At 43.5% G+C, this 26,019-nt stretch overlaps 1 protein-coding gene across 1 annotated transcript in view; it reads right to left on the reverse strand.

The window, feature by feature from the left end:
* Positions 1-1,193: 1,193 nt before the first annotated feature.
* caskin1 (CASK interacting protein 1) overlaps positions 1,194-26,019 on the reverse strand; it is a gene marked incomplete at its 5' end in the record, with an annotated part of 97,595 nt that continues 72,769 nt past the window's right edge. The window contains 14 exons of the mRNA XM_084571253.1: positions 1,194-6,954; positions 8,125-8,620; positions 9,334-9,973; positions 10,175-10,480; positions 10,564-11,816; positions 11,899-12,042; positions 12,644-12,782; positions 12,954-13,055; positions 15,545-15,655; positions 18,354-18,463; positions 18,884-18,965; positions 21,037-21,155; positions 21,834-21,938; positions 25,689-25,934. Of these exons, the coding sequence (XP_084427379.1) occupies positions 6,858-6,954; positions 8,125-8,620; positions 9,334-9,973; positions 10,175-10,480; positions 10,564-11,816; positions 11,899-12,042; positions 12,644-12,782; positions 12,954-13,055; positions 15,545-15,655; positions 18,354-18,463; positions 18,884-18,965; positions 21,037-21,155; positions 21,834-21,938; positions 25,689-25,934 (3,950 nt within the window). The 3' untranslated portion in view covers positions 1,194-6,857. The remainder of the gene's footprint in view (positions 6,955-8,124; positions 8,621-9,333; positions 9,974-10,174; positions 10,481-10,563; positions 11,817-11,898; positions 12,043-12,643; positions 12,783-12,953; positions 13,056-15,544; positions 15,656-18,353; positions 18,464-18,883; positions 18,966-21,036; positions 21,156-21,833; positions 21,939-25,688; positions 25,935-26,019) is intronic.

Consider the following 26,019-nt stretch of genomic DNA (forward strand, 5'->3'; position numbering starts at 1 on the left):
CTAATTCCAGAGTAATATAACACTTGCAAAGATACTTCCAGGAGCTAATTAGCTTAGCATAAAAACAAAATCGGTAAAACTTAGCATTTTGTGAGGTATAAAATGTATCTAAAGACTAGTGTATTTTTTTCTTTTGACCTTATCACTAGGGGTGGGACTCGATAAAAAATAATTAGAAGCTTTGTAATTAATTAATCGCGATTAATCACATTTTAATCGCATAACAATGTTTGCCCCAAAAACCAACATTTTCTAATTTAAATGGATTTTTGTGGACGACTGAATCAAATAATAGACACAGACATGAATATTGTAAATTCAAGCTCTTTAAAAGTCTGGCAAAATGCGTTTAATTGCATTTAATTTAAAAACAGTGGAAAAAGAAAGAAAATATCCCCGGCCAAAACTGAACAGACCTAAAGTTAAAGTGCCATTTTAAGTACTGTAAGTACTTTTTCAGGACAGTATTGACTTTAAATGGTACGGAAAAAAATAAAAAGTTTGGGCTGCAGACATGTCTTGTCCGTCCTCGGACCAGGACTGCTAGTGCTAACAGCTCCGGCGGTTTCTGTGCTCACTGCAACGTGCTTTGCATTTAGATGGCACCGTAGGATCGAAGTGCTTAGGTGGTATGCAAACTCCTTTTTGTTTTTGTTTTTTTCTTTTTGCACAATTTCCACAAAACCCCGCTTTTATCAAGGCTTCCATCGGGTAGTTTTTTTTTTTTACATAAAATTTGCCTTCCATCAGTCCCATCAACATGCTTTCATCCGATTCCTCCATTTTGGTAGCCGTTAGCTGAGCTCTGATGTGTGCATCAGTGTAATCGGTGTACCAGGAAATCGTGCACTGACAAAAGTTCTACGTTATTTGGAATGCAACTGTGATTAAATGTGTTAATTTTTTTAACGCATTCATTTTTTTGTAATTAATTAATCATAATTAAGGCGTTCAAGCCCCACCCCTAGTTATAACTCAATTTTTGTATAATCAGAAGAAGGCACAGATAAACATTTTGGCTAATTAGCTTAGCCTTAGCATAACACTGAACCTGTGCCGAGGTTTTAATATCCAACTATCTAGTGGTTCCCCAAGAATCATAAGATCCATTGGAATAGAGTAGAATCAAAATACTGCAAAATGTTAAGTAGTGTTGTGTTTTTTTTTTCAAAGCAAGCAAAGCTAATTAGCATAGCTTAGCATAAAAACTGTAAATGGGTTAGTCTGTCATGTGGTATCAGTATCCAACTATTATATCTTGTGGGTTTAATCAGAAGAAAAAAATCAAGTGTAAAAACAATAGTTTGACTCTGAATGCTAAGCTAGCTGATACTAGCCTTACATTTAGCATAGAGACATGAGTGGTTCTCATATTCTTAAAACTGTTTTAGTGAAAAATATGGACTTGAAAGTGATTTAAAGGCCGACTACTTAAATGAATAATGCAGTTGTGTGCTGCCACCTGGGGGACGGCTGTGAAAGTGCATCTCTGACAACAACAAAACCAGGTTGAGGTGGTTAAATTTGTATAGAACATTTATTTATTCAGAGCAGATGGCCATAAGATGCAAACACACCACTGTCCAGTCACTACAACGCACGCGCACACACACTCGCACAGATTTTTTTTTTCATACAGTCAGTAGCATAGCGACACATAACACACACTTGGCCTCTCTCAAGCACTCGCATACCGTCACTGCAGAGCAGAGGAGACACCGGTCGGGCGTCTGTTCAGATAAGCACAGGCGGAAAATCAAATAAAAACAGCTTGGCTTCATCTTTTGTTAAGAAAGAAGAAATGAACAGTACTTTTGCTCCACAACATGTTTGATCACCTGTGTGTTTTTCTTTTTTTTCTTTTTTTCTTTTTTAAAACCATCTACCTTTTATCTTTATAGCCTGAACCCAAACACACTTGGAAATAATGACATGAGAGATGACCAAAATGAGACCCGAGGAAGGAGAAGGAAAAAAAGTTTAAATGTTGGAAAGTAACACCCAGTCAGGAGACATTACCAAACTTAATTTCTGCTTGAAGATTTCACAGAAATACCGACATTTTTTTCGTGCCAAATTTAACGAAATTAAAGTTTGTGGATGTACGGTTTAAGAAAAGAATTAAAATGTACACCTACACATTTATTACGCTTGTCGTAACAGCTGACACTGATTGGTGTGACGGCCATGTGTTTTGCGCACATTCTTCAGGATCCATAGACTTTCATTTATTACAGTAGTCCAGATATTTGAGTAACACTGAGGACATGTCACTTACTAATAGACAGAAGACTCTTACCACTCTCATGGCGGTTCACCAAACATAATCCAGGTCATATTCAAAGAAGATGAAACAAGGGACTTGTTGGGTTTTCTTGAAAACGATGTGCCGCTCATCCAAGTAGCTTCTGTGCTTGACGAAGCGTCTTCAAAAAAGCCCAACAAGTTTTGAACATAACATGATCTGGATGACTGAGAACCTTCACGGACATCAAACATGAAGCTACCTCCATTAGCTGGTTAGCATTAGCACGCCATATAGCTTGTTGCAAAATCTCCAAAAAAAAAAAACGAGAAACAAATAATCCTAGCTTTCTATCTTAGCTTAGCTAAGCATAAAAACTGAAAAGAGGAAACCACTAGTCTGTTTTTTTGCACGAATTAAACTAACAAGTCGTTAATTAGCTAGCTAGCCCTTCTTTACGCCAAGCTAAGGTAAAAGTCAAGCACGTAGGATTTATTCTATTCTCATTATATTGTCAGAAATGGAATATAACTTTCGCAATCATGTTTTCTGTAGTATATACTCACTTGGAAATGAGAGTTTTTGTTGTTTTTTTGACCGTAGAATAACTCGTTTACACCTACAGAAGGAAAGGATCCTCATTAATAATAGTGTGCATTGCTGCGTTGCCGCGTTTCCATGGAAACGACAAACCAAACATTGCCTCCGGAGTTTTTGCAGTTTTTATAGCTACCTATTGTGTGTAAGTTCTCCAACAAACCAGAAAGGAAAGGGTGCGGTGAGAGGTATTTAATCGGTTGCAATCTGCCGTCTCACCACTAGTGGTCACTAAATCCTACACTCAGGTCCTTTAAACTATTACCAGCTATGAGATATAGCTTCATATTTAGCGAACGAACATGGGAAGAATGCCATTGAGTGTTTTTTTTTTTGTTTTTTTTTAACCCAAAACTATTTCTCAAACCCTCGGACAAAACTGCGGAACCATGTGAAAGCATCGTGTGAACACATCAAGTAAGAAACCAATCCCCTTTATATTGTACATACCCATCTACTTGTATTGACGTTAGACCAAAACCACAAAGCAAGGCACATGTTTCAAAAATAAGAATAATAATAATAATAAAAAACAAAAATAAGTCAAATCAATACAAAAACAACAAGAATTGCTTGTATTATACACATCGCCACACTTGGACACATGTAGGCAGAGAAAACAATAAAAATAACAAAAATAAAAACACAACACTTCCTGGAAATATCCCAACATGGTATCCTACAATGATTCTTCAGCTTGGACCACTTAAGCATGATTCAACACTAGATCTTTGAAAAATAATTTCAGGATGACAAACACATCATAAATACACGTCTTCTTTTATTTTTTGCAAATATCCATATCTATATATATATATGTATATTTATATATATATATATAATCTTCATGTGATAATAATTTAAATACCACAACTATTCTCTGAATTTATTCATGTGAAAGGATTTGGCTGCTTTTGGGGAACGTGTGAAACCTTTGATTTGCATCATGGGTTGAGGCGCAAATTGTGAATATTGCACCAAATTTCTGGTCGGTTCAAACCTTCAGGCGCCGCAGATCTCTGCCGCCGCCGCTCGCTCGCTCCCTCCGTCCTAACCCCTTCCTTTTTTTTTTCTTTCTTTTTTTTCCATTACCACGTGGCACGGTGTCATAGCATCACACTGTAGTTACCATGGTGACGCCCATGAGGATGGTGATGATGATGTAGATTGTCATGGCAACAAGGGGTGGGTGGTTGGGAGAATGTGGGATGAGAGAGAGAGAGAGAGAGAGAGAAGGGGGGGGGTTATCTGTTCAAGCATCAGCTAGCGTCCTGTAATTCCCATTTTTATTGTAATTCTACAGGGTCGTGAATGTAGAGAAGCAGTTTCTAACGAATTGATGGGACAATCACTGCTGTTATCAAAGACACTGTTTCCTGTATTTACATCTGTTGTCTGGAGGCGGACTGCAGATTCACTTTTAGCACAGTAGCAACGTCAAGCCTTTTATTATGTTAACACAAAAATTGCAGCGACCTCCTTAGATTTATTTTAGTCCAACGCCTTGAATCAAAGTAGTTTGATCAACAGAAAAAAGAGCCTTGATATTGTGCAGGTCTCTGTTGTGCCTCCAGAACAGCTGTGACTCATCACAGATCGCTAAGGCCTTGATAGCTTAATCCTTAATTTATGCCAAATTTGATCGTCTTACATCGAGTCGATACAAACCGACATTAGCATTCATTTAAAGTCGCGATCTGGCCACCGGCTGAAAGGAATGCCAATATTATCCGACCTTTTAGCTCCGTTTTTGGCCTCCTCCTCGTCTTTAGCTGCTACATGCTACACTGTGGTACTAGCTAGCTAATGCTATTTGTGCACTGTTTGGTGTTAGAGAAGTAGTTGAGTAGTTGCAAATACAACTCACTATTTTTCTTACGTTAGCCTTCTTACACACCGATCAGGCATAAAATTATGACCACCTGCCTAATATTGTGTAGGTCTCCCTTGTGCCTCCCAAACTGACTCATCAGAGAATGGACATGGTCCTTCTGAGGGTGTCCTGTGGTGTCTGGCAACAGAATGTTTGTAATGGGGGGGTCTTTGAGGGGAGGGGCCTCTGTGGATCATCCCACAGATACTTGATCAGTTTGGGATCGAGTGAATTTGGAGGCCAGGTCAACCTTGTGCTGTTCTTCATGTTTTTTTTTAGTTGTTCCTAAACCGTTTTTGTGTGTGTTCCTGTGTCAGGCTGTCTGGTCTGGTCTAGGTGGGTGCTACATGCCTAAGTAACATCCACACGAATGAATGCCAGGTCCAAAAGTTTTCCAGCAGAACACTGAATTGTCACAAGATTGTCAACATTAACACCTTAACACCTAAGCCTCAAAATATCCACCTAGACTTATTTATTTTTAGACTTTTTTGCTTATTTTGACTGTTAAAAGATCAGAAAATGTCCTGTGAGTAAGCTATTTTGCCCCGATTATCCTAGAATACCAGGAACTTTAAATATCTGGCAGTTATTCACAATTTACTGCGTGTGATAAGAGTGTACTAACCTTCCAGGAGAGGCGTTAAGTGAAATTACCGTAACGACACCATACTGGGTTTCAGAAACCGTGCAAACCATGGCGTAGTTACGGTCATTAATCTAGAGTGCGCTTGCCCAAACGTGGCACATTCGGTTGTAAGGGGTTAAGCATGGCGGTGGCAGCATCATGCCTGGTTAGAGCAGAACGAATGCAGCTAAATATGGAGGAATATTTGGGTATTTTTTTTAAAGCAGCAGCCATCTTTTCTCTGTTGATCAGTGTAAAAAAAGACTTTGACTCAACGTTGAAAGACAGAAATGGATGTTATAGATTTCGGTGCTGCGTATTGGCAGATACCAAATGTTAAAGTACGGGAAAGGTGTTTGAAAATGAAACACGCTGGCTAAGTTGTTTTTGCAACACGCTTTGGGACTCCTTTCTCAAACTTTACCTTTGTCCACCGTCAACCTGCAGAAATGTCTCCCTCTGGTTTTAGTTCATATTGTGCAGGAGCCAATGCATGTGCATGTGTGTGTGCAAGTCGGCTGCAATGGGTCATTGTGCTTCTCCTGTGTGTGTGTGTTTGTTGTACAGCGTGATCATGGGACAGAGGTGCAGCCGGGACAGGGAACTGAACACATCTGTCACCGTCGCTTTCTTACTTTCTTACTTTCTTATTTTCTTTCTCGTTCTCACACACACCACAGGAGCTGAATAGTCTCGTTTTGGTCACAGATTAAAAAAAAAACAAAAACAAAAAAAGAATAAAAAATTAAAAATAATAAAAAAAAAGAATAAATTCCACCAAGTCATTTACATCGTCACAACACCAGAGGTCACCATTCCACACAGAACCAGGACGTCAAATCAAAAGAGCTAGAGATTCATATTCATCGGTATATTATATTTATATATATATTAGTGTGCTAATGCAGGACTTCTTCAATAGATATAAACTCTCCATGCGTAGAATGTACACATACCATACTATGATTCATTACACAGTTGGTGTTTTTCAATTGGTATTAGTTTTGTTTATCCCGTTCGCCTCCGGACTCCACGCGGAGCCCTTGGTTTGCAGTCTCCTCCGTTTTGTTGCTTTTCTTAATCTCTCATTTCAGTTTTTCTTTTTTATTCTTCTCTAATTTCTGTCGTTTTTGTTCCTTTTTTTTCTCCTCATCTCTCTTTATCCATTCTTCATTCTTGTTCTCAATCTCTCTCTCTCTCTCTCTCTCTCTCTCTCGGGCACATGTCTGTCCAGGCCTGCTGTGCTGCTCCATCATCAGTTTCATTATCGGCGACAGGAGATGAGAGGAGGAGGAAGAGGAGGAGGAGGAGAATAGAGTTCTTGTTTGTTTTTTTTTGCGACGGGAGCGACGGACGGATGGAGGAGAGTGAGGAAGGGATGAGCTCGGCAGACGGGTTGGGTAAAGGAGGAGGAGAAAGAGAGAGAGAGAGAGAGCTAGAGGTGTTTCTGGAGGCGTTGTTGCCGCCTGAGTCACTCTTGATGCAGCGTTGCCGCGGAGACCCGTTTCCGCGGCTTACTCCAACATGGCGTCCAGCTGGTCGGCCAGGTCATCGAACATGCTGCCGATGTCGTCGAGGATGCTAACCGTGGTCTTCTGCTCGGCCACAGAGCTGGAGGCGCAACAAACAGAAACACGAGCGTCAACACATTTTACGACATTTTTGTTTACGAAAAGTTAACTCGAAACACTAAAAACTAAATCGGCACCCGCGCTAGCTTTGTTAGCTTGCTAGCTCATAGCTAACGAAACCCACTCCTAACGTATGCCATCAAGGTCTCGCAATTTCCGCGAATTACTGCGGAAATCTGAAGAAAAATTTAAAACGTAAAGCTTTAGCCTTAGCAACAGTAACTAAGGGGGCAGGGCTTAGAAAAAGAAAGTAAATTAAGGCCACCTTTTATAGCAGTTTTATAACAATTTGACCTCAAGCGGGCCGGATCAGTAAAACAATAGCAGAATGAAATATAAATTCTAATAATATCGTATAAATATATATTTAAATATATTTAAAATATATATACAAAAAAAATGGAAACATTTTTGTTGGTCTACATAGACCAACAAAAATTTTTCCTTTTTTTTTTTTTTTTAGTGCAAAGAAAAACAAAATAAAAATTTATGTTTCAGCGCATTGTCATCATCTGCTGTTTAGTTCTTGTTGTTGTTATGTCCGCAAATTTTACTAAAACAGTGCGACCTCTAGTGGACAAAATAGGAATTGGTGTCAGAATGACACCTATTGTTCATGAAAATGTTTCCTGAATAAACAAATACCAGTGGATAAAATTTTTGTTTTATTTGTTTGATTGGGTTCTCTTTGTCTGCTGTTAGAACTCGTGTGAAAATCTTCCGATGTTTTGGGTTATTTTTACACAAAAAAATTTGGATTCAAATTCAAGTAAGTTTAGCTCCTGCTGAGGTCAGGACTGTGAGAGTTGTTGGTTCGGGAGCAGGTAGTTTTCGTATCAAGTGACAAAGTGTTTTAATAAGTCTCTTTTTTTCCGTTTTTAACCTAAAAGTTCTTGTGAAGTGGCTGGGGAGAGGGCTGTCTGGGTTTCCCTGCTGAAGCTGCTGCCCCCGCGACCCGGACCCGGATAAGCGGGAGAAGACGAGAAGAAGTTCTTGTCATTTGTGTCAGAAAATACACGAACTGACTTCCAACAATACGATAATTTAGTATTTGTAGCCGAATAAACTCGACAGTGAGTCGAATCTACAACACCTAACTCTGTAAAGTTTAGTGTTGTGTTTATTTACGGTTTGTGTGTTTGGTTCTTACTCTTCCTGTCTCAGTATCTTATCCTCCACGGCCTGCAGAGCAGCCGCCAGCGACGCGCTCGTCTCCTCCAGCTTCTGATGCACCAAAGAATCCACGCCAAAGTCCGGCGTCGTCGGTGCCGGCGCCGTGACGGCGCCCCCCGTCATCCCACTGTCCACTGACACCCCCCCAATGGAGGAGCGGGGGGGCTTGATTGGAGGTGGGGTCGGGCTGGGGGTGGCGGGCGTCTGCGGCGTGGTGGGCGTCTGCGGCGTGTGGGGGCTCTGCGGGGAAGGGCTCGTCGGCTTGGCGTTGGGCGGGCTGGGAGTGTTCGAGGGTGGGAACGAGGGGGGCGAGCTGGTCTGTCGGGCCACCGCGGGGTGCTGCTTGACCGGGGCGGGGGCCGGAGTCGGGGAGGGGGGGCTGGTCATAGAGTGGATGAGCTTAGACGGTTTGGGCGCCGTGGGCGGTGGCGCCGGTTTGGGTGACACCGGTGGAGGGATCTTCTTTCCTTCGACTATGGAGAGAAAACAGCAAAACATGGATTACTGACCGGTGTATAAAACAGAAACCACAACAAAGGTGCAGACTGCAGTACGTCTGACACTTTGAGGAGTTTGTTTCAGGGCTGAAATGTCCTGAAAATACAACTTATGATTTATTTTACTCACAGTAGAACAGAGGAGCAAAGTGCCTCATTATCTTTCTTTTTGAGAAGCACACCTTTAGAGACTCATTATGCTTTAAACGGTCACATTCATTCATTCACTTTCTGTAACCGCTTGTCCTCTGGAGGGTTGTAGGGGGTCTGGAGCCTATCCCAACTGTCATTGGGCGAGAGGCGGGGTACACCCTGGACAGGTCGCCAGTTTATCTCAGGTCTAACACACAGAGACAAACAACAATTCACACTCACACCTACGGCCAATTTAGAATCACCAATGAACCTAACCAGCATGTCTTTGGACGGTGGGAGGAAGCTGGAGTACCTGGAGAGAACCCAACGCGAGCTCCACACAGAAAGGCCCAGTTGGCCCACGGATTCAAACCCAGAACCTTCTTGCTGAGAGGCATCAGTGCTAACCACCACACCACTGTTAAAAGGTCACAACTCCCGTCAAACTGCGCTCCCTACAACCTCTCTCACTTTGAGTCGCCAGTGGCCAAAGCTCCGTGACAGAAACGTTGATCAAATTTGTTGGATCAGCTAGAATCATATGCCGTCAGTACCTGGACTTCCAGGTGTCCCGGGGCCTGGCAGAGGGACTCTCTTTTGGGAGACAGCTTGCGGTGGCGTCGGGGGGCCTCCTTGTCTCTTAATCTGTGCCACGATAGGTTTCGGGGAGACGGGAGGCTTCGGTTTCCTCACCGGACCGCCTTCATTTACCAAAGGAGCAGCTTGGTCCACGCTGCTCCTCCGAGGAGCGGCAGACATTTGCGATTGAGGTTGATGTTGGGGTTGAGGTTGAGGCTGAGGTTGTGGTTGCGGTTGTTCCGTTACTCCGGCCTCCGACACCGGGCGACGTTTCATGGTGGCCGTGCCATTCTGGTAGGGGACCGGCTGCGTGATGTTTGGCTGGCCGCCGCCGCCGCCGCCGCCGCCGCCGCCGCCGCCGCCGCCCACGGGCTCCCCGTTAGCGTTGGCCATATCCGCGAAGCCCTCGGGCTCTTTGTCGCGGCTCTTGGGCCGCCGCTTGACAGTGGACGACTCCTGGAGGGTGAAGTCCGAGCCGTTGGGGTGGGGCTTGGAGCTGCGGGGACGTCGCTTTAGGGTCCCCGTGGCTTCGGCCCTGGAGGCGTCCTCCTGGGCGTAGCCGGCGTCTCCCTGGGGGCCCTCGGCGTCGCCCTGCAGACAAACACAAAATACACACTAACGGAAAAATTCATACATTCGTGATAAGAGGTCACAGTCAAACATTGACAAAGCAAAATGGAGAACACAGATAAAGCAGAACACAGAAGCTTGACTATGGATCTGGAAGGCCACATTTAACTTTAGCACGGTACGATACATATATAATACATAGATAGACAGATAGATAGATAGACAGATATGTATAAAGATAGCTACCTGTCCTTCTCCTTCTCCTCGACCCTGGCGGCGGATGGTCATGCTTCCCTCCTCTGCAAACGGCAGGTTCTCTGTCGAGCTCCCGCTGCCCCCCGAGCTGGGGTGAGGAGAGGACGGAGGGTGCGGCGAGGAGGAGTTAACGGGGGGCGGGGAGGATGCGGGCTGGACGGAGGCGCAGGGGAAAGCCAAGGGAGTCGGCTGTTCCCGCATGGCGGCGGCCACCAGCTCTGTGACGGGGCCGCTGATGGTCCGCCGCCGGTTCACCACCTCGCCGTCCAGACCGATGGCGTCGCGCGTTTTCCCCACCTGGTGAACAAATGGTTGACGGCGTTTAGCTTAACTACCGCATGAGTAAAAGTATAAAAGTATAGAGAATCAGATGTACGTACCTGCAGGAAATTCTTTTGCAACGCCATGCCTTTGGGTCCGCCCCCTATAGAAGACATCTCTAACATGGCGGCGATGCTCCGCACGCTACCCACACTGTTCGTCTCCACGGTGGTCGCCTCCACGGACACCCCGAGGTCGCTGGCCCGGCGCTGCTGGTGGTAAGGCACGTCCAGCATCCCCCCCGTGGTGGTGTGTGTCTGCTGCTGCGCGCTGGCGTCCGTCAGGTTGGAGTTGGAGGTGGAGATGGCCGAGCTGGAGCGCTTGGGCGGCGGCGGCGGCGGGCCTTTCTTCTTCTGGCGCAGAGCAAAGGACAGCGTATGGTTGCGGTTCTTCTCCTGGTTGCGGACGGAATGGCTGCGGCTGACGCGGTGGGTCACCGTGGCGTATTTACCCCCTTCGCTGCGCGTGACGGCCGAGCCCTGACCTCCCGCTACCTCCGCTTCTCCTTCTCCTCCGCCCCCTCCTCCTCCGCCGCCGCCGCCACCTCCTCCTCCTCTTGCCCTCTCGTCACACTCACCATCTGAGACGGCGTATCGGTTGAGGCTGTGGGCTCGTTTCTTCTGGAGAGCGGAGGCATCGGTTCCTTCGTTCTCCGCCGGCTCAGCCTCCGGCGGGAGGCAGAGGAGTGGGACTTGAGGTTGTTGGTTCTCCCTAACCTCCACCGCCTGCATCTGTGGGGGTTGCTGAGGGTGAGCCTGGTGCTGGGGCGGGACTTGAGGCTGCTGCTGCTGCTGCTGCTGCTGCTGCTGCTGCTGCTGCTGGAGCGGACATGGAGCCCCCCGGTGGGTCGGCGACGGAGGCGGGTGTGATCTCGGCGACTGAGGCCGCTCCCCCTGGACGAACTGGGGCTTGGACTTGGACTGTGGCGAAGCGGAGCTCTGGACGGAGGAGGTGGAGGAGGACGATGAGGTCCTGGTCTTGGTGGGGGTGTGAGGGGGCGTGTAGGGCGGCGCAGGCTGGGAGTGGGAATGGGAGTGCCGGTGCTTTCCTTGTGAGGACACGCTTCCTCTGTGGGAGGACGTGCTTCCCTGGCTGCTCTGCTGCCTCATAGTCCGCGCCTCCTTCTTAGGCGGCCCGCCTCCACCACCTCCTCCTCCTCCACCTCCTCCTCCTGTCATGGCCTCATCATGGTCTTTGCTGAGGGTCCTTGTTCTCTGAGCTTTGACCTCCTGAACTGGCTGGGTCATGGCACTCTGCAGCTCGGTGCTCAACTCGCTGTCCTGAAAGGTCGTCATCTTTGGAGACATGACCTCTGAAAAGAGTCATCAAGAGAAATTATTAAAAGAATAACTACAACACTTGGTTCGCAGCAGATTAGTTTAACACGATCTCACCATCTGGGGGCGGGCTGTCCATGGACATGACTTCCTGCTGCTGTGTGATCGGCGGGGGCTTCTTTCTGAGGGAGCCCCGTCCGTCGGAGCCCCGCTGCATTTCAGCCAGCCGCTTCACCGCCAGCATCAGCTTCTTTTGGTGTCCTGCAACATGAACGGACAGACATCAGAAGTTTATTTTCTATTATTTATGTCAAAGATCTTCATAGAACGGCTGACGAAGAAATCTAGACGTGTGGCTACAGAAGCTAGCTAACCTGGAAACACTAGAGCTACACGAACAGACCCACTCCAGCTAACATGCTAGCATTTAGCATACATCATGACCACCTTCTCAATATTGTGTAGGACTCCCTTGTGCCTCCAAAACGGACTCATCTGAGAATGGACATGGGCCTTCTGAGGGTGTCCTGTGGTGTCTGGCAACACAATGTTGTTAGTAGGGGGCCTTTGGGTCCTATGGGTTGAGGGGAGGGTCCTCTGTGGATCATCCCACAGATACTTGATCAGTTTGGGATCTAGTGAATTTGGAGGCCAGGTCAACACCTTGTGATGTTCTTCATGTTTTTTTGAGTTGTTCCTAAAGTGTTTTTGTGGTTGCATCCTGCCATCAAGGAGTGTCATTGCTATGGGGTGGGGGTGCCTGGTCTGGTCTAGGTGGGTGCTACATGTCTAAGTAACATCCACATGAATGAATGCCAGGTTCAAATGTTTCCCAGCAGAACACTGAATGTGCACTTCTTACCCAGCTTGGTGATGCCAATTTCCTGCAGGTCCTCCCAGGTGATGTCTGTGATGAAGTCGATGTTCTCGTAGCCGTTCTGCACCAACACCTGGTGGTACTGGCTTAGACCAATAGCAGAGAGCCACTCTCCAAGATTGGCCTGCAGGAACATTAGAAACACAAGAAGCACCGGTCAGGGTAGATCACAGAGGCCAAAACTGAGGCTTGTAGTTTGTCTTAGCAGGTTCAGAATAGTCTCACCTGGCATGAAAAATCTAGCTTTAAACATGATGGCTATAAACCTGAAGCTGGACACAAAACTTTCACTCACAGGTTTCTGATCGGGCAGCCACTCCGTGACACTGAGTTTATTAATCTCCGACGTCATCTTCTTCCTGTGGCCTGGTTTTGTTATTCCAATAGCCGTCAGGTCCTACACACAAGCAAACGCACAAGTGAGATGTTCTGCAGTGGCATGTTTGGACATTTTCCTCCACAGAGTGCAATGAAATCTCCCCACGAGCCCGGCAGTGTCTGTGCGTGTGTGTGTTCCTCTCTGTCGCTCAGTCGCTCACACACACAAACACACACACATACATAGAAAGGAAATTTTGCAACCCAAGAGACAGCGTGACATCTGATGGAAAGATTCTGCCAAAAAAAGAAAGAAGCAGCTGAGGTGTCTCAAAATCATGAGAAAAGCAAGGGAAGCGAAAAAGGAAATGTCTGCGGTGAAAGGAAGCGCCTGCTCGAGTCATCCGCCGTAATCCAGCTCCTACTTTCATCATTTCTTATTTGTGACGGCGAAACGTGGTCCGTACTTTAACTGATAAACAAAAACAGTTTGTAATTGTGTTGGACAATTAGAAGAAGAACACTTCTACTGGACATACATGAACATTTACATCTCCCACACACACACGCACGCACTCTCTTAGTTTCATAACTCATTACTTTAAAGACAAATTCAGCTCAACAAACAGAAGAGGAGGCTTTTATTCGATATAATGAAATCCTTGTTGAGCCAACGCGGCTCTGATCGCTTCAGCATGCACACAGTGTCATTATATATGCAGAAATAATAATAATGCTATAAATTATTTGTAGGGTGCTGAGCGTGGAAGCGTCAGAACAGGCCACCGCATCAGGAGCAGGGGTGTAGTAGGTGAAGGGAGGGTCAAGGGATGGAGTGAATCTATTTATACGTCTACTCTAAGTCCGCTTTTGAATGTGCAGCTCAAAGTGGAATCTTATTTTTCATTCGTATTTTCAGCAAAATGATTGCACACAATTTCTATCTTTTGACTTTCTGTTTCAATGTAAAAAATACAGCACAGGATTTGGACATAACGATTCAACAATGTTCCCAAAATATTTAGTTTAAATAGTTAAAGAGTTCTGGGATGAATTAAAGTATGAATGGTTTAAATCAAATCATCAGCAGCTGAGATATCTGACTTTTAATCTGTAATCTGGCTCAATCTATTAAAAAAAAAGCTTGATGCAACTACATTTCCCATAATGCAACACAATAGCCTTCTTCCTTGCACCCTACCTGTCTGGCAAATGACAAGTTCTCCCAAAAATCTACAATACAAGGTTCCTGTGCTGTAGATTTCAGATTAAGTTTTAAATATAACGCTGATGATGTCTATTAAAGCTGCATTATATAACTTCTGCCCACTAGGGGGCGCTAAGGTCCACAGTGACACAACTACAGTCTGGTGAAGCCATATGATTCATTTCTCCTTATGATCAAAGCCACATGACTAATGTAACTCAGACATGTTCTGGCCTTGTGGCTCAGCACAGATTTACTGACAGATTGGCAAAAGTGGTTAAAGTGCAGCAATGGGCGTTCTTTGAAAATGTATAAGACTTATTATTAAATGAGTAACAAGTAATATGCTGGATATGTGTCTATACAGCGCCATTTGAAAGTATTTGCATCCCTCAGTCCTGAAAGTTGAACCCAATCAAACACATGAAACAGAAGTATTATACTTTTGTTATACATTCAGGAAATTGAGCCAATATTACTTATCAGTGAGGTCCAAAAAAAGAAGAGCACCTCCTTGCTTTGAAGTTAATGTTAAAACCAAATTAGAGTCAATCTCTAGAGTCAGTGTTTCCAATAAATGTATGAGACTCAGGTGTTGTTCAGTGCCTCGTATCGTTTAAAAAAAAAAATCAAGGATTTTTCTTCACGACACATGTCTGGAAGTATAAGATGATAGAAATGTAGAAATGTCTGACGGGTGCAATTACTTTGAAGCGGCACTGTCTATAAGATTTCAGATTTGAATTTCCAGAGAGTGGATATTTGAGTTTATTAGAGAACATTATGGGAATAACACTTGTTACTCCTAATGGTATTAGCTTGTTAGCATGGCTCAGACTAGAAAAGAGGGAGTAGCTAGTCACGGGAGTGTTTGCTTTTTAGTATTTACAGAAAAGCAAGTAATTTCCCAAAATATAACCAATTACTTCAAGAATATATTTATATATTATTTTGAAGCAAAACTGAAATTGTCCAAGTAAAATCATACAAATTGGAGTTAGGAAGGAATGCTTTGTTAACCTTGTGCGCTATAATAACTCTTTTCTTAAATTTTATTATTCATATTTTAGACAACGTCAAGGTGTGACAGTGCGTTGTGACATTTACTTTTCATTTTTTCTGGGGTCTGAGAGACAGGCAGGACAACACCAGGTCAAAGGTGTGAGGAGAAACAGGACAGGTGAGGAAGGGACGGGTTTAAGTGTGCTCGCTTGTGATCAGTTTTTTTTTTTTTTGACATACATGCATCTCGAAAACATCAAGGACAGCACAAAATAAAAGTCGTGCAGACTCGTTTCCATTGTGGTCCTTGGTGGTGAGCTGTCTGCAGTCGTGAGGAGGTCGGGGTTCAGTTGCCTTACCTCTGGGGTCATTCGGCTAATGGTGGGCAAGTCATACCCAGCGCCCAGGAAGTTTGGAGCGTAGACCTGCAGCTGAAAGTCGCTCAGCCATTGGACAACGGCCTCTGAGCTCTACGGGGAGAGAAGACAGGGGGCATGCGGTCACTGGCTCCGTGTCGGCTTCTTCAACGGCCACTTTTCCTCAGCAGGGCCAAGGAGGGCCAAACACGGGCCACAGTTAGCGTCTATAGTCTCTGTTATCAATGCATCTTTACAAATGTCAAAAACTAATTCTTATACATTAATGGATGTTTTTTTTAATAATATCTGATTGAAATAATCAATAATCAGCCCTGGTAAGCCCTCCATGGTCCTGCAGTGAAAACCAGGCTAAGATTAGGAAGGAGAGAGTCCCAGCTTGTAGTATCTCAAAGTAAGAGCTAAAGATTAGCAACAACGGTCTAATCTGCATTTGATACTTCACAGCTGTAGACAACATGAATCTACCTTGTTTATTTTTTATTTTATTTTTTTGCACTCTCTTCTTGAAGAGGAGAGGCCAGAAACTGCCGTAGGGGTGGAAGTGTGACTTTCACCACGGTTGATTCAAAAAGTTGAGTTTTCTAAGATAGCGCATTGCTAACTGTTCTTAACAGATTTTAGTTTGATTTAAATCTCTGAAGATGTGGATTAGTTTCCAAGAACATTGGTGAGTGTCACACTTGTGTCTCAGAGCTAGCGTGAGGATTGAATACATTTAAAACAAATCTGGGACTGGTGGCGGACATCAACTATACACATCCGTGGATTAATGGTAAAGTTAGCACAGGCGTCTGGAGCCAGTTCAACACCTGTTCTTACTTTTAAACGCATTCTGTATATAAATATACCATAGTATTACTAGATTAAAATAGGTTGCGCAAAATATAGTTGGTTTAGTTGTCATCAAACAAGCTTTTTACTTCTTACTAACAAAGCTAGCGTTAGCCTTCTAGAATATTCCCTGATTAGAGTGAGATAACGATCTATTGTTTAAAGAAATTATCTGACTCTCTACTTAAAATACCATTTAATAACTGTGTAAACTTTACATAGTTATACCTAAAGGCGCGACGCTAGAAAGCGACAAAAGAAAATGCAAATACAGATTTTTTTTTTTCTAAACAGACATTGGGACTTGCGTCGCAAATTTGTCAGTGAGAGTCAGATTTCACAAATATTATACAATAAGCCATTTTTAAATTTTTTTTTTTTACTATGCTAACATTAGCTTGACAAGCTAAATTGTTGCTGTGTTTACATGGACACTAGTACTCCACAACTTATATGCATAGTAGCCTAATTTGACCACATTAATAAGAAGAGACTGGTCCTATCAGGCGTATAAAGGTGTAAACCCTTTATAACCAGTTCAATGGAAAGATATTTGCTCCAAATATTTATGTAAAAGACTGATGCAGCTGTTTCTCTCTAGCTGGAATAAATCCTTTCTTTCTGAGCATGTTTGCCCAACGTTGAAAACGAGGGTCCATCTTGGTCATCATCATCTACTGAATCAATTCAATGTTGTCAATAAAGTTGTGGCAGATTTGATGCTCCATAGCAGGAAGAACACACTTTGCTAACGCCCAAAAAAAAGTTCTCCTCTGTTTGATATTTTGCAGTCGACAGTTAAGCTGGAATCTCTGATCAGAATGATTTAAATCAAGCTGAAGAATTATCGTCCGTTGTAAATATTTGCTACGGCTTGGAACTTACTTAACATATTCCCTCTTTAATGTTGTTTTAGCAATGAACAGCCAGTACGGCACAATCCAGCTCTGCTATAATTTGCTGCAATGTACAATACACTAAATTAAAATGCAGCAATATGCACCAGGACTGGAGATAACTGTGAAACCTCTGCATGACTTCTTCCCACACACTGCTTCTTTTTAAAACTCCCCACATCCCTTCTGTCCTCCTTGTCTCCTTTCTCAAGCCCTCCTCCTCTTCCACACTGTCCCTCACAGATGATCCCCTCTTTATTTCTTTCTTTCTCGTTATCCTGTCGCCGAGGGGGTAAAGTGTCAGGAGGCTGGAGGAATTCGGGGACTCTAGCCTCTAACAGATGGTCACTAGAACATGGCGGCACGCTCGTACAGTAACAGAGCAGACAAGTGATGCGCACGACCACCTGCTATTTAAAATATGCTACCTGCTTTATCAACTTTATCGCACAGCGAGACTTGAGCTTAAATGTATGCAAACACAGACACTCTACTGTAAGTGACAGCTTTTTAAACGAGCTCAGATTTCACACTTCTTTTTTTTTGTTTGTTTTTTTTTGGTGCTAAGCTAGTCCACCCACGCCGTGCACACTGCTGGGCATCTACCACCACCACCAGCAGCAGCAGCAGCAGGAGCACACACACTCCTCACATCTCAACTAAAATTATGCGTGCCTGAGGTGCTCTAGAAATATTTATTCCAGCAAAAAAACAGATAAAAAGAAAAAAGGAAAATACTGCAATGGAAGAAGAGAAGCAGCAACTAAAAGAGGTGAATAACGATGGATAGCAGGTAGAAGGACAGGATTTTCTCTCTTGCTCTCACACACACATGCACAAGATTCCTCCTCGGATTCGTACACACTCACCGTGTCGTGGCTGCATCCGAACACTCGCAGCACGGACGAGGCCAGCTGTGACAGAAACCGCTGGGACATCCTGGCGTTTTGTGTTTGTGTGACTGAGGCGACTGAGGAGCTACGTACTCATCATGTTGGATGCCGTGTGTGTGTGTATGTGTGTTTGGATGAATAATACTGGAGGGTTTGGGACTGTCCTACCTTCCCCTCAACTGGCCCCTCCCCCTTCCTGGTTGCCGTGGCGTCATAAGGCGGCGCTTCGTGGAGCGGGCAACCCGATTGGCTCGAAGTCCGAGAGGAGCTGGCAGAGCCTGTTGAGGGAAGTGTTGTTTGGTTTCGTTACAAGCTGTCGCCCCGTCTCTATGCACTTGCAGCGATCAACAGATGAGTTCGCTCAGCTCGCTATCTGACCTCCGTCCTCCTCCTCCTCCTCCTCCTCCTCCTTTCGACTCATTTCTGGTCCTTCACTGATTTAACCGGCAACCAATTGAATCCTTGCTTTCCGAAACCTTCCTATCCAATCACACCCTTCTACACTTCCTCCTACATCCCCTGCCTTGGCCATCTGTCTCTTCTGAACAAGCCAAGATCTGTTTGTGTGTAAAAGTGATTTCATGACATTTTTATTTTTTTTTTAAAAAGACCATCATGCTTTTCTAACTTCATAGCTCACTCATTTACAAAACCTGTTTGCTCTTCTTGTTCTCACTCATCACGACACGTACTGTTACCTGGAGGCTGGTCCACGGACTTTGACTGCTCCAGTAGATGCTCCTTGGCTTTGGCAGACTGGGACAAGACTGTGGCTAGAAGCTGCAAACACACACAGAGACACACACGTATTTATTTACAAGAATATGCATGAATTAAACGGATTAGCAGCAGCTTTCATTTTTCTGCATGAAATCAACATTAATTTGTTTCTCGGGACCACTTTGGGGGCAGTGGCGCAAGCTGAAAATACAACTTATTATCACATGTTGTGATGCTAATAGCATGTAAGGATAACTTAAACTGTTGAAGAGTGAATCAAAACAGTAACATTTTGCACTGGGAAACCAAAACAATGAGCTCAAAGATGCTAAAATGTTGCACAGAGCTGAGAGGAGATGCAGAATCACTGCAAATAACTGCTTTTACACTGTTCTTCACCGGATAATGATCGTTTAAAAATGTTGACTAGTGAATCATTAACTATTTCCTAGGTCCTTTAAAGCAGAGGATGTCTCATTAGGCTTGTGAGGTGCAACTCTAGTGACACCCATTTACTGTATGTAAAGTGGTGGCTCTGACTGCCGCCATCTTGGCTAATTCAAAAATTACAGCTAGCAACCTGGGAGAGCACCCACCTGTCACTCAAAGCAGCCATATGCATGCTATTTTAAGCATGATGCATGATTCAGTTGTGATAAATGAACCAGGCTGCAAACACGTTTAATCCTACTGTGGTATGGGCTCAATTTTTGAGACAGCCTCAAGTGGTCATTTGAGGAACTGCAGTTTTGGACACGTGTGCCCAGGTTTCTCGGATGTTGCCCTTTTCAGTAAAGGTATGAAAACTCCAAACTTTTGTGCTGCTTTAATTACAAATTAAGCAACAGGAAACAAATAAGTAATATTTAAGTTTTGCCAAATGAAATTATAGCATACCGGGATATTTTATGAAATGCTTGAAGCTGCTGAGACAACAAACTCAAATTCCTGGTCATCTATTCACAATAAATGAAATACAGTGGCCCTCGGGGAACAGTGACAACTCGGTAGTAGGTGCTTTTCTTGCCATCTACAAATCTGCAGCTTCATCATCTCACATAAGATTGATCGGGAGGGAAACAGTGTGATGTATGCAGACTGTTGCCGCATTAATCACATTTAAACCTCTATTCTGAATCTTCCATTGCAGCAATAAATATCTGACTGGCACCACTGAGGAGCTGAATGGCGAGGGATGCAGACAGAGCGGGGGCTTTTTAAGTCAGTCAGTCTGGGCTGCATAATTCTGCTGAGCGGATGTTTTGTTTAAAAGTGTCTCACTTGCAGTTTCCTAACAGGACACCTGCTGAAAATATGTGACACCGGAGAGAAGAATACATACCGCACAGAAAATTATGGAATAATTCTTATTGTGCGTGACGTGATGGGGTTTTATCTGGGATTTCTTTATTTTTTGATGCCACAATCAGAAGTTTTAGGTTGGGCTGTCAAAGTTAATAACGTGCTAACACAAATTCCTTTTAACCCTTTTCATTTTTTGTAATGCATGATTAACACCTACGGCTTAACTATAGTTTAATTGAGTCTATCGATGTAGCGTTGGACTAATCTCAAAAATCCAAACTGTGCAAAGTTAATACCAAAACATATTATAAAAAATATATAAATAATGTATAAAATATATAAAGAATGTATACAAAAGATAAGATTTTTCCCTACTCCCACGGTACTACGGTACCGCTTCACAGAGCGGTTGTCAGTGGCAACTCTCAATCATCATGACATCACATCCTGTTTTTATAGTGTCAAATAAATAACTTCAGAAAAATTGACACTTGAACATACACCAACATTATATTAAGAACCTAAAATGACAGAAACCATCCTTTAACAAATGTATTTTATGTATGTAGTGTTGCTGTGCCCGGATGCAGTATGACCTATACTGCATCCGGCCACAAGGGGGAAGCTCTACATACTTTGGCTTCACTTTTGAGTATCTGTCATGGCATCCACATGACGTCTGTGCCTCATACACGTGTTTCAGTGTTATTGCTTCAATCCGAAATATGCACAGGAGTTACATGTCAACAGGTCTTCAGAGGTCTGGGTAAGTTTCTAGTCCCGAAAAGTAACTTAAGTGTGAGTGTGTGTGTGTGTGTGTTTGTACCTTAACCCCCTCAGCCTGTGCATGGAGGATGTGTGCGGCACTGCCGGCGCTCTGTCCGCTGCCGGACGACCTCACGCTGGTCACGCTGCCAGAACTACCCAAGCTGCTGTGGTCTCCACCTGCAACACACACACCCACACACACGAGCATTCACACAGACACACAACAACCCAAACAGTATGTATAGAGTTTTTCCATACAAATGCACACATGCAACAAACAGATGGATGCATACAATCACCCACATCCACCCACACACACACACACACACACACACATTGAGTGGTTTAGCTGATATCCAAAGCAACGTGGTAAGAGGTGTGACTCTCCATTGAAATGCACTGGGCAGCGTGTGGTTGGATGGACAGGACGGACAGACAGGGTGACAGACGACTGGGTGACAAACAACAAAAGTGGAATAGACACGCTTTCTTGCTTTCACACACATCACACACCATCTTTTCACCCTCTTATTCTGTTTCACACACACACACAGACTGTAGACCGATGCAGATGGCTGCAGTCCTACACATAAGGCCTCTGAGTTCGGCTAAGCTTCAGATGGAGGGATAAGCAGGAAGGAGGGGGACTGTCAGGAGCAGATCAAAGAGTATCTGAGAGCCTTAGCTCAAACAAACGGAACGAGTGGATCCTTGCAAAACCATCGACACTTGCAAGAGGCAGTGTGGAGAAGACTTTTATCGAAAGGACGTCAGATACTATTTGAACCCTGGTCAGACTTGAAGGAGTCGAGGGGGGTGGGGTGTTGAGGGCTCAGCGCAGCGCGGCTTAGTTACCTGCCACGGGCTTGCGCAGTACCCAGATCTCTTCGTTGGAGCCTCCATGGGGCCCGCTGGACGGGTTGGGAGAACTGTGAGGACTTGCCTCTGAGCCGCGACAACCTTCAACACAGAACACCACCGTTAGCCGCTAACCGACCCTAAAGTGGCCTAGGGAGCTGCTGCTGATTCTCTAATCATTACATTTAAAACAATGTTTTTTTAGGGCCACGTGGGGGCAACAGAACAAAGCTAGAGTACGCATTTATTTGGATACACGTGCAACGTTAGCGTTATCTTTGGACGTCCAAAAGCTGCTCTTAATTTAGCGCTGCGAGAAAGATATTTGGCTCTTTAGCGGCTAAATGTTCCACCATGTTTCTCGCACTAGCAACCAAAACGATTAGCTAAAAAAGGCTAAAAAGCTGGTGATAACTGTAGGTTTACTATTAATCAACCGTTAAACATAATTATTTGAGATGTTGTTGATGTAAAATAAAAAGTGCAGCTTTAATGTCCAGCTAAAGACAAACTTGACTTTGAAGCCATGTTTTTTTTACAGTGCATTTAAAGTATTTAGAATGAGTCAATTGAAAACACTCCAACTAATAGATTTAAATTTATGTTAATGAGGCGTTTAAAAGAGGTTTGCATTAGTTTTACACTCAACTTGATTTAAAACAGTCTCAGCTGAACTACTGCAGTACTCTACGTGGTATTTGTTGCTTACAAATACACTAAACAAAGTAAAAATACTGACTGATGGTCTGCATTAACATTTCAGCCAGGGACTAAATAAAACTTGCGTATTAATGTTGATTTTTTTACACATTTAAGTTGAAAAATCATCGCTGTAACGGCTCTGAGTGGTCTCCCGTTTACGTGGTGGGTGGGAAATTTAAAAACGAAAATACTACAAAGTACAGGAAGCTAACGTTGGTCACTGAAAACCAGTTGCACTGTAATCTGTCTAATTTTCAATTTGATAGGTGGAAATAAAAGTAGAGGTGCAGATCGGGCTAATAGGAGAGAAGGGTTTAGGGTTTAGGCGCATTAAGGTGGTTTAAAAAGGAAATATAATTTTCAAACTTGAACTCTTTCATTCTCGCACACAGACACACACACACACACACACACACGCACAGAAAAAAAAATACAGCATAGATATATGAAAACATTTATATACCCATAGTACATAAATAAATCCATAACATGAATATCTGTGTATATACACATATATGCCATAATGTACATACACATACATATATAATGCATAAGCATAAGCACGTGATTATATATGTCGGGAGTGTTCGGAAAATGGGGGCTGCTGTAGTGCATTTGGAGAGTGTCATAAACCATTATAACCGTCCCGGTGAGGGTTTATCAATGGTTTATCCGTGTGACCAACAGTGCTCCAGAGAAACACACAACAGTACAATTAGCAGTATCAATTAGCTTTCACGTGAAGTCACAGCTCCTTCTTGTGGCCATTTTGCATCCCTCCAAAAGACTGAATGGTGTCGAATAATCTCTGAAATTTACCTTTTTTTTTAACCAATGTGACCAGGGCTCAGGGAAAATGCGCTGAGCTGACGTATTAATCTTGAAAAAGAGGCTTCATTCACAATTTTTTGGACTTAATGTGTCACGTAAAATTCATCTAAAGTGATTTTTTTTTCTAGTGGAGGTAACAAAATGGTTCCCAGTAGTGCCCAGAGGGTAGAGTTCACAGTCAGTGAATATATCTTACCTTGAAAACAACGTGGGTGACATTTTCCAACAATGCATCTGGGTCTCTTATGCAACGCCTGACATTTTACACTTTGCAATTTGCAAGTTTTTGCATGCGACGCATAATTTCAGAGTGTTTTTCCAAAATATGTTGAGAATCCAAGAGGATGAAACAAATACATTAACAGAACAGGCAGAAAATGTCACCCATTCATTAACGAGAAAGAAGCAACATCTCCCGACGACTGCCGTTAAAACAACAACTCAGATCTTTACAAAAAACAAATTCATGTTTTTTTCCCCCCAATATGATCATGGAAATTCCTCACCAGGCTCACTAGTGTCATTTCAAACTGTGTTTCAACCTTTACAAAGACGCTAAACACTCTCAGGTTTTACTTAACTATTCCCACGCATTACCATCACACACACACACATAGTAACATTTTTAAGAGATGGGTAAAAGTGGCGTTAAAATGATCAGACGTGACAATAAGACGAGGACAGAACGGAAAAACATGCGGTCTGGTCAGGAGAGAGTTGTGTGCGGGGTGTGTGTGTCGGTATGAGACACTAGCAGGGGTTGTTCTGGTGGGGCAGTTATGATATAGGGGGAAGTAGGAGAGAACGAAGGGGAAGGGACGAGAAGAGAACTGCAAAGGAAAAAAAAAGAAAAAACAAAGAACTGAACTGAAGCACAACTCAAATCAGGTGAACGGAGGTCTGTGGTAAAATGGTGAACTTCCTTTCCCTCTTTCTTCAAAAGATCAATTATTTCTGAAAAATGTGCATTAACTGTTTCGCTAAAATGCTAAAGCAATGGATGGTTTTGAGGTTGACTCTGGCTACACGGGACCTCAACTGAAAGGACCCCGGATGATGATAACAGGTAACTCCGGACTCAACGGGGAATAGCACTAGCGTACGAAAACGAAATATTGGTGAAATGAACGAGTTTCGCGGCAGATAATGCGTTATTTAGAGGCTGCGTTTCGGTGCCCCATTCACTCCCACTATATGGATATACGCAGATCTAAATATCTCCCGAAGGACTACAAATTACACATAAGTTATATGGGTGAGTAAACAATTGTATTTTATGCCAGAAATAAGGTCCAGGTGTAAAAAACATTAGTTCCACTTTAAACTACAAATTGCCATTAGCTGATTGCTTAAGCATATTGGAGTATTTTAAAGCAATCAGAATTTGGGCTGCTGCAATGACACACCAACGAAACCAATTACAACGATTGCGTTAATGCTGGGGATGGGTTCAAAACATTGATTGTCCAATTTGAATTGATCATTATTTAAAGGATCACAACAATTTTTAAACATATTCCATTTCCTTTATCCTTGTTGTCAGAATGGGGACTGAACTCACTATGCAATCTCGCAAACTCAGGCCCTGTTCAGACCGTGCATTAACGTCCAACCCGGGCAGTCCTATCGCGAGTGGCCAGCTTGGCATTAACAAATCTCAGTTTTGTGCTCTGTGCTGCAAATAAACACCATCACATAATTTGGCGCTGCATAATATTTTAACAGCTGCTGTGGATCACTACCTGTTGCTGTTTCAGAACCAAGAACAGGACTGTTTTATATATTGAACCCTGTCTTGATGTTAGTTAGACCTGCACAAAACCTCAAAGCTTCCATATGCACTATAATCTCTGGTATTAAAAGGAAAATAATGACATATCTGATATGATATACTGTTCACCTGTAGCTATTTTAGGGTGCAGTGACCTGGAAATATTTCTCTGCAATAAAGTTTGATCTCGCTTCATCTCTGTTCACATACGCCTACAGAGCGAGAAATATAAAGTAGCCAAAACACTTTGGACCTCTCTCCAAAAGAGCTGGCTCCCTCAATAATGAAGATGACAACAGCAACAACAGAAAAACAAAAGTTAGACAGCATGAGCAACACATAAAATTACATAAATAATGATTAAAAACTGAAAACTTCAATGGATGCTTTCTTTAAATAAAAAAAAAAGCAAATTTGAATATTACATGACCAATTAGAAATATTTTTTTAGAAACATTCTATAAAAACATATGTGGAAAGCATCCATTGAAGCTTTGATAATAAAGATAATAATAATAATAATTAATAAAGTAAAAGTGGGCGTGTACCTGGGGCAGTGGGTGTGTCTCCCTGTGGGGTTGTCACGGGCGACCTGTTATAGCCAAAGGAAGTGAAAAGTGGAAGCAGTGGCTGATGGGAATGTGGTGGAGGAGGAGGCGGTGGAGGCAGGATATGGATCTGATGGAACGTGGTGTCGTTGCCGTTGACTACCGCGTTGGCAGGCGCAACCGTCGCCGGGGCAACCAGCGGTATCTTTTGAAACTGTTGAGTGCAAATGACTGTGCTGGCCAAACCTAGATAACACCCACCGTGACACACACACAACACCAGCCAACAGTGAGACCACCGCCACGTAACAAACAAACGACAAAAAACAGA

Source organism: Chelon labrosus, assembly GCF_963514085.1.
Source record: "Chelon labrosus genome assembly, chromosome: 21".
NCBI lineage: Eukaryota > Metazoa > Chordata > Actinopteri > Mugiliformes > Mugilidae > Chelon > Chelon labrosus.